At 38.3% G+C, this 9,471-nt stretch overlaps 1 protein-coding gene across 1 annotated transcript; it reads right to left on the bottom strand.

The window, feature by feature from the left end:
* LOC115523671 (cytochrome c oxidase copper chaperone) lies at positions 1 to 7,695 on the bottom strand. Its single transcript, XM_030329861.1, has 3 exons — positions 7,500 to 7,695; positions 5,238 to 5,326; positions 1 to 229 (listed from the first exon to the last, which is right to left on the bottom strand). The coding sequence occupies exons 1-2, from the start codon at positions 7,604 to 7,606 to the stop codon at positions 5,242 to 5,244; spliced, it is 192 nt and encodes a 63-aa protein (XP_030185721.1). The 5' UTR covers positions 7,607 to 7,695; the 3' UTR covers positions 1 to 229; positions 5,238 to 5,241.
* Between the last annotated feature and the right edge of the window lie 1,776 nt (positions 7,696 to 9,471).

Below are 9,471 nucleotides of genomic sequence, written 5' to 3'. Positions count from 1 at the left end.
TTAATATTACAGGATGTTTTTTTATACTATATCCTTTAAGAAAAATAAATGCCATGTGAGGACGTGAGGAACACAAAAAGACACACTTGAAGATTTCTGACCAGAGATAATTTCCTTTTTCTAAAAATAAGTTATAAATACTTTTTCCATTTATCAAAGTTCCACAAATTCTCAAAATTATTGAATCTTCTTCATTCTTCAGGAATTATTCATTCACAGAGTAAACCACCTACAAAAAAAAATTACATTAGAAAATTAGATTTTAAACATCATGCCAGATCTATGGAATTAGGGAACTAAGACAAGTAGAAATGAATGCCTCAGCCAAGTACTATTAACCAATTGCCACAATAATTCTAAACCAGTCATGAAATAAAAGACACAGAGTCTTAAGTTCTAGTTTTGCCTAAAAAGCCTCACTGAAACTGTTCAATCCAATACACTTTTTCATCTTTAGAAGTCTGTTAAAGTAAGAACTATACATATTTATTTATTTACTCAAAAATATCATCCCAAAAAGTCCAGAGCAGTGTATTTTTACAGATATTCAAGAGAAGAGACTTTGCAAACCCTTCGTTGCTGATTCAAGTATGTTTGGCAAAGATCCACGAAGTGGATGGCAAAAGGTCAGTTCTGTATACAAGGTGCTTCCTGTGGAAAGTTACTCACTTTATCCCCAGGGCAAAATAAGGGTAATGTTTTGAATCCACTTAGAAATCAGAAAGGGAGAGTAGGAGAGGATAGGGTTGCTGGTCTAAGTCAATCACTACCATGCTTCTCTCCAAACAGTTCTCACCCACCCTCACCCCCAGTCCCTATCCCAGAAGGCAGAGAGAACAATGCTTCAAAAAGTAATCTGGGCTAGCCAATTCTTCAAGTCCAATGAAAGTGTTTCCTTCATCTAGCTATTATTATTCCCAGTATGTGGTTTAGAAAAGATAAGCCTGATCAACAACACAAACATCTAACCTGTTTTCTAAAAGGCTAAAAGGAAGAATACACTTAAGGAAGGGTTTGAGCAGGAAAGATAACCAAAAATGAAGCCACTCAACATTGTAAGAGACAGCAGTCCACAGCACTGTTACCTCTTTTGCCACTAACTATATCTCAGGAGGGGCTACTCCTGAAAGCTTCTGGATGTCAACCTCTTGGTTATATATCTGGGTGTAAAGTCCTTGACAGAAGAGACCTTTCTCATGCTGGCATTTTCTAGGTATTAAACAATAAATATCTATTGAATAAATAAATGTTTAAATAGCAAGGAAAGACACTTTTGCTGGATTTTGTTGGAACCATATTTTCATACATAATCAGTTGTATGTGTGTATATGAAATCAGCATATTTTAAGCATACTTTAACCAACTATTAAGTTCTGTTAAATAGTAAATACTGAGTATCCCCACTGCCTGGTGCTAGTCCTTTCATTTCTTTCAATGATTTTAGCACCCAAACTGGGTTCTCAAGGTTCCTTCTGACTCCTAAAGGCAGAAAAACAGACACTAGCTGTTAATGTTCTTCTTTAACATTTCTAAGTAGGTTCTAGGTTCCTCTAGTTTTTCTTTCAGTAAAAGAAATAGTCCTAAGATAAAAGAAAGTGTTTAGAATCACCACCATCACCCACTTATTTTTCCTTAAGAGCAGTTTTCAAGTCACTGCCTTTGCTACTATTAAATCTTTAGATAGTTTATACTTAGCAATATCCCTGCTACTTCTTCAGCTTAAGCCAATGGTTCTTTAAGAAGGGTCCACCTGAAAATTATCTAGAAGTTTGAGTCAACAGGAGATCAGGGCCCAGGGCTTGTGAATTTTGGAAAACAGTCCTCAGGTGATTACAAAGTGCACCTCTGGCTGAATGTAGCCCACATTTATATTAACTCCCAATCTACTAAATTCAAGGTACAATTAAGACCTGTCTTATTTAGGATATAACATTAAAATCTACAAAGGTTTTTGAAGTAAGGAACTTTCATGATCATTATTGGGAAGATCTAGGTTTGCAAAAATATTTTTCCTTTGAAGCTATCATCAGAAAAATGTGGTCTAATAGTCTAAGAGATATCATTTTAGTTCGGTTTATCTTATAACAATGTAGACAGTAGTGTTGGATTTTACAGCCAATGACCTGGTTATTGCGTTATATATACCTACACATTTCAGCAACAGGTCTTTCTAATTTGCATTCATAATAAAGTTTTAGGATTGAAGATCAAGACTATGTGCAGTCCTAAAAATGAGTAGGCTGGTAACCAGACCTCATTAAGTGCAAGGAATGAAGTGTAAAGCATCCATGCTTTGGAGAACATAAAAGACCTAGACTCTAGTTTTAATTCCACCAGCTACCCATTCTTAACTTGGGCAAGTCTTTTTTTGACTTCACTTTTTGTCCATTTCCCAATGGGGGTTGGGGAAATAGGATACCTGGGACCAAAGCAGATCCAAACACCTGTTCCTCTTCCAAAAGCAGTAGTATGCTGAAAATGAAAACATGACATCTGAATTCTAACAGAGGCCCTACATGGATTCAGATTGTTCTTGCCATAATTGGGATTCAAAAACACATAATCAGGTCATATAACCAACAGACCTCAATTGGATGTCTGCTATCCACAACTCCCAACATATGGGCTATTCCGTTCTGGCTTCTATTTGATAGTTTACAAATCCTATTTGTACACTTGTCATTTAATCATCACAATGACTCTTTGAAGTAAACTAAGGTTAAGAAAGTTAAGGACTTGCCCAAGACCACACAATCAGTTAAACATCAGGTTTTCTAAGTCCAAAGCTCTTGCATTTTCTTTTACACACAAATGAAGTACACAGGTATCCCTCTCACTTTGTCCCAATAATATAAAGAGAACTATGATATTTTCTAGTCCTTGTGAATTTGTGCTAATTATGACAACAGTTGTAGCACTTTTGTGGTAGACATGAAGTCCAAGAGATGCTTCTGATGCTCCTAAAATTAGCATTTTTAAAAATCACCCTTTTTATCAAGACAGGCTTGGCATTAACACCAACACTTTATACAACTGCTTAGGAAAAGAGTAAGAATATAAACAAGGAAACCGTGTACAAATGTTGAGATTCCAGGTCTTTAAAAATAATCAATAGGTATAATTATACTTTTAAAGAACACACCCTCCCCCCAACACACACACCCAAACTTACTTATTTTACAAAATGATTCACTATGGAATTTCTTTAAATAACCATGTAATCTAAAAGCCACTTAAGTATGTCATGTACACACAGAGTAGATATACCATACTAAATATAAAAATCACAAAATATGTTATGGGTCTTTTTATAAATTAAAAAAGTGAAATCCACAGAGGTTTAATGTATTGATGAATGTTAAATGTAGCTGAAGCAAAATACATGCTAAGCTAGACAATCAAAATTAAGCCTCAGGACTTTCAGCCTAGACTATTTTCTACTACATAGTGATACTTCTTATCAGCTTGGAACAGGTTCCTTATCTGTCCTTTTTTTACAGCTCAATGAGTAAGACTAGCTATGTATGAAATTCTAAAGAGGCAGTAGAGAGGTGAAAGAGAAAGAAACCAGGCTATTACTGTTATATTAGTATGTGACTTTGACATTATCTCTGAGCTATTATTAAGTTAAAACTGGCAGTGTGATATGGATGTTGGGCAGTGGAAGGGGTGGGCAAAAAGCAGAGGGAATCTGCCTGGAGACAAGAGGTTGCAGATCTGATCCTGCAACTTACCTTGGAAGTCATTCCATATCTATAGGCCTTAGTTCCTCATTTATTTATTCATTTAATTAATATTCCTCTGTTGAGCACCTACTATGTGACAGGCAAAATTATAGGTCCTGGGAATATGACAGTGAGTAAAGCAGAAAATTCTTTTTTTTTTTTCTATTAGAAAACCAGTATGTTCTGAAATTTTTTATTTATTTATTTTTTAATTTAAATTTTAGTTAACATACAGTGCAATACTGGTTTCAGGAGAATTCAGTGCTTTATCACTTACATACAATAGCCAGTGCTCATGACAACAAATGCCCTCCTTAGTACCCATGTTTTAAAAAATGTTTATTGATTTATTTTGAGAGAGACAGAGAGAGAATGAGCAAGCAGAGGAAGGGCAGAGAGAGGGAGAGAGAGAATCCCAAACATGTTCTGAGTTGTTCCCCATAGAGCAGGACTCAGGGCTCCATCTCATAAACTGTGAGATCATGACCTAAGCCAAAGTCAAGAGTCAGATGCTCAACTGACGGAGCCACCCAGGCACCCCAAGCAGAAAATTCTTCTCAGAGCTTACATTGTAGTTGCAGTAAAACAATGCAGATAATAAATACATACCTAATATGCAGGCAGTGATGTTAAGAGTAGCCACTAGCCCTATGTGGCTATTAAAATTAAAATTAAATAAAACTAAAAATTCAGTTCTTCAGTTTTACTACCACATTTTAAGGGCTCAGTAGCCACACAGGGCTAGTGGCTACCAGAGTGGAGAGTGAAGGTACAGAATATTTTCATTATCACAGCAAGTTCTACTGGATAGTGCTGGGACAGAGTGATGGGGAAGGGATGTTATTTCAGATGGGAGTGTTGAGTGAAAGCATCTCTAATAAGGAGACTATGGGACAGAGAACTAGGAACGGGTTAAGTTGCTATCTGAAGAAAGAGTTCCAAACAAAAGATCATTTATCTGTGGTACTGCTGTATACACATAACTTAAAGTCCCTTTCAGCATTAAAATTTGGATTCAAAGTTCTTTTAAAAAAGGGTCTGAGGTTTTAGTATTATTAGAAGCATGGTACAAAAGAAATAGCAATAATTCTATTTTTCTTTTGCAGAAAGCAATGCTTCCATGTACTGCCTACTCCCTATTTAAAAGACCCACATCAGAAACAAGGAATGAAGAATATTTTCCTTTTAGTTCCTTTAAGTCAGACAACTGAATATTTTGAACTTCCAAAACCATTATTCCTTCTGACTCTAACATAACTCTAAAGGCTTTTATCAAGCCCCTTTTTGAAAGATACATTCTCCCCTCCTTAAATCCACTGAATGATTCTCAACTTATTAGCATCATTTACTCCCTACATTAGAAACTGAAAATTATTTTTTAAGTATACTTAAGCATCCAGGTGAATTACCTTTTGAATAGAATGTTCTCTGGTGACTGCTAAATCTATAAAGCACAAATTTGAAGCAATAACCCTATGTATTATCTTCCCAATCAGAAAGTATCATGCTCACCATTTCATATCTTAAATCCTAGGGCTCTCATGCATTCCTTGTGGGCCTCAATTAGGTGTCCACAGTGCTCTTCTCCTTTCTCAATGATGCTATAAAACAAAATGTACTTGTTATCTAACAAAGTAGGCATTAGTACATTAATAGTAAATATGCATGACAGTGACGGGGAATGAGGCAGAACATGGATCTGATGGAATGTAGTTGGAGTTAAAGAAATAATTATACATATCAAATATTGCCTCTAGTTCATATCAAAGGAACAATACAGTTCTCTAATGAAATTGATCATCTGAATACAATACTTATGTTAAAAAAATTTTTTTAGGGGCGCCTGGGTGGCTCAGTCGGTTAAGCGGCCGACTTCGGCTCAGGTCATGATCCCACGGTCCGTGAGTTCGAGCCCCGCATCGGACTCTGTGCTGACAGCTCAGAGCCTGGAGCCTGTTTCAGATTCTGTGTCTCTCTCTCTGGCCCTCCCCTGTTCATGCTCTGTCTCTCTCTGTCTCAAAAATAAATAAACGTTAAAAAAATTTTTTTTAAAAAATTTTTTTAATGTTTATTCATTTTTGAGAGACAGAGCATGAACGGGAGAGGAGCAGAGAGGGAGGCAGACAGAATTGGAAGCAGGCTCCAGGCTCTGAGCTGTTAGTACAGAGCTCCAAGCGGGGCAAACCCACCAACCTCAGATCACAGCAAAGCTTAACCAACCGAGCCACTCAGGCGCCCCTGAATACAATACTTAAGTTAAATGAAGGACAGAGAGAGGAATTGAATTTTTTGCCTATCACAGAGGAATTAAATCTTTTATTCTGCTCTACATTCAAATAGACCTAAATAAATCTCCTTCTAATCATAATACACCCAACAACATAAACGGCAAGATCTGGCAGGCAACAGCAAGCAGCCTGATGAGCCTCCCTCACAATGATCAAAGAACTTTTTACACTAAGTAAAATCTAGGATCACACAGCTTTTTATTTCTAGGGCCTGAAAATGTAATTTTAGCAAAGATCAAGTTAAGTCAAATTTAATTACAAGAAAAAATTGACTCCTGACTATAGATATTTTGGCATAGTGGTCTGAGACAATTAATGCAAAAGCAATTTGAAGGATAGGTTCTCCTTCTTTAGAGATCCAAATCCTATATATCCTTCAATTGCGCAATGAATATGAATGTTTGGTGAAGATAACAGCTAGTATTCCCTGATCATTTTTTCAATACTGTATAAGACCTGTATCATTAAACCTTACAGGAATCCTAGAGGCAGACACACTTTTATTAGGCCCATTTTAGACATAGGAGGCAGGTGTGTTAAATAATTTACTCAAAGTCGCAAAGTCGGTGGACCAGATTCAAACCTTGACTCTGGATTCCAAGTTCTTAGTCATGACACATTACTAGCTTTAGATTCAATAAGCACTTACTGTTAACTATGAAAGCAATTTCAGTATCAGATTGTAGTCTTTCAATTCTCCCTTCACAGTATTATTTGAAAAGTACTGAGTATTAATAAAAAGGACTGCTTTCCTATAACTCTTAACTCCATTATGCCACTTATGATTATTTTATGTGAGGGCAAAAAAGAGGGAGAGGTTTACAATTCACATTTTCTGAGCATTCCCCCTAATGAGATTTGTTCCACAACAGAGGTTGTATAGAATGAGAACAAACAAAACCTTTTGTGGGTTGACAGGAATTCAGATGTGCTATCCTGAATACTGTCACCTATGTCAGACTGTCTGATTTTTCATTCACCTACCCGGGAGTGGGGGGATAGGGGGGAGGTAAGGGGAACTCTTCAGTACTTTAAGAAATGTACCGGGTCCCACTATGCCAAAATTTTACCAGAAAATTTTACTCTTTTGTCTTGCCAAATCTTCCATCACAGCCCATACATACCACGTGGTAATAGCAATCATTAGTATCTCCACTACCTATAAGCTTCTTTAAATCAAGTAGCATCTTTACGTCTTTAGTAGACCTAGGGCAGTGCTTGACACAGAAACAGATGCTCAAAAACCCTATGAGTGAGTGTGCGAAGCTAGCCCGGTTCGATCTGACCTCTCTCCTAACCTTTCATCCATCTTTCGGGGCTGGGCTACGGGCTCAGTCAACAGACAGAGTACTGGGTCCTCTAACTCTCAAAACTGCAGCACGGCAAAGCTCGGACCAGTGAAAGCCCAAGGCCGGGCAGGGCACGGAGGTACCGGAAGGCAGCGCATGGGGCCTGCCCGCCGTTCCCTCCCCATTTGCGCACTGACCAAGCATCGCGCGCCTTCTTGGTCTCCGGACAGGCGCAGCAGGGCTTCAGAGGCTTCTTCTCCTGTGACTCAGCCGGGGCAGGGCTTGCGGCCGCCAGACCTGGCATCTTGCAAGCCTACAGCAGCAACTAGCACAGCCACCCTAAACTCTCCCAGGCTCGGCGAACGCCGATTTGCCTTCAGTCACTTCCGGCAGTGGCTCTACCAGGGACAGGAAGTCCTGCCTCTCTCAGATGGAGGGGGAGTTAGGAGGGGGAGAAAAAAGATTTAAAATGGCGCGTGCGCAGAGAGGCTAAATGAAGGGCGCTTCTTTCGCGCAGGCGCAGGGGCGGGATGAAAGGGCAAAGAATTTGTCAATCAACTGGGGAAGACTGGAAGAAGGGGAAAGTAGTGAGATGGTAACTCATATCTCTTAACCTCTCAATCTACCAATGGAAAACTGAAGCCCTAGAAGGTGAGATGACTTGTCCACCCTAAACAAAAGAAACACGAGTGAAAGCCAGTTTCCCTTGAGTAACAGATTAGTTCCACATATTTCATGCTCGAGTTATTATCTGCCTTCTCCTCCCTCCCCACCCCCACCTCCATCTCTTTTGTTCTGGTTTAGTTAAAAATGATCAGCAAAGAGCTTTGAACAATCCAATCCACAAATGTGAGGGGAAAATTCTAATACTCATACCATACCCAGTACACTATTTTATAGCTCCCTTTCTAACTGATTTGATTTCAGTATGAATTGTTAATCATAGGGCAAATATACCAGTTAATAAAATTGAAAAATGACTTTTCCTTGGCATTTCTTGAGTTCAGTTAGGTATATAAGTAAACTGGCACCTACTATTCGCAATTGTGTGGATTTCTTTCATGCATAAAATTGTTGGGGAAAAGGAACGAACTTATTTCTTTTTTACCTTATTATTTTTTTAAATTTATTTATTTATTTTGAGAGCGCAAGTGGGAGGAGGGGCAGAGAGAGAGGTCAGAGAGAATTCCAAGCAGGCTCTGAGATTTCAGCACAGAGCTGGAGGCAGGCCTCTATCCACCAACTCCTGACATCATGACCTGAGCTAAAATCGAGTCAGTTAAGCAACGGACTGAGCCACCCAGGTGCCCCCGGACTTATTTTTTAGAGCAGGACTTCAAGGCATAGTTCAAATAGCTGCCTAGTATATTTTAGGTAATAAAACTTTCAGTGTCACCTAACCAAGGTTTGTTTCTGTATTTCAGAGATTTAGCTCAGGGAATCCGTATGTATGTCTATGAACTGGTGCTATATACCTTTTTTTTTTTTTTTTTCTTAGAGAGAGAGAGAGAAAGAGCACGTGAGTGGGGTAGGAGGAGAGATAGAGGGAGAGAATCTCAAGCAGACTCCACACTTAGCGCAGAGCCTGATGCAGGGCTTGAACCAACTGCAAGATCATGACCTGAGTCAAAATCAAGAGTTGGATGCTTAAATGACTGAGCCATCCAGGTGCCCCTGTGAACTGGTGCTATATGGAAGTAATTTCTCTATGTGTATTTTCCAAGTTACTAAAACATCCCCATTTTGTCATCTAAAAACTTTTAATAAGCATGATTTTTACTTCATTATAGATTGATATGTTTACTAATAACAACATATTGTCCTTATATTCTCCTAGACTCACCTTTATCCACTATTATCAGTTCTTTCAACTAGGTGTTTGCTACTGCTACTTAGTATCTTGCTATTGAAACAGTGCTTCTTGGACTGGCAACATCAACATCACTTTGGAAGGTAATGTACAATAAACATGGCTGAACAAATCAATGGGGAAAAGAAAACAAACTGAAGAAAATTAAACACCACATCAAAGGGTGGGGTTCTGGATGCATTAAAAGTCTACATGTGAAAGGTCAAACTAAGAAATCAATGAAAGGTAGTGATAGTGGAGGAACTTATCTCTTTTTTTTAAAATAATCTTCCCAACTTTAGGGGTGCCTGGCTGACTCG

This window comes from Lynx canadensis, chromosome C2, assembly GCF_007474595.2.
Source record: "Lynx canadensis isolate LIC74 chromosome C2, mLynCan4.pri.v2, whole genome shotgun sequence".
NCBI lineage: Eukaryota > Metazoa > Chordata > Mammalia > Carnivora > Felidae > Lynx > Lynx canadensis.
This window is presented reverse-complemented; position numbering and strand designations above follow the sequence as displayed.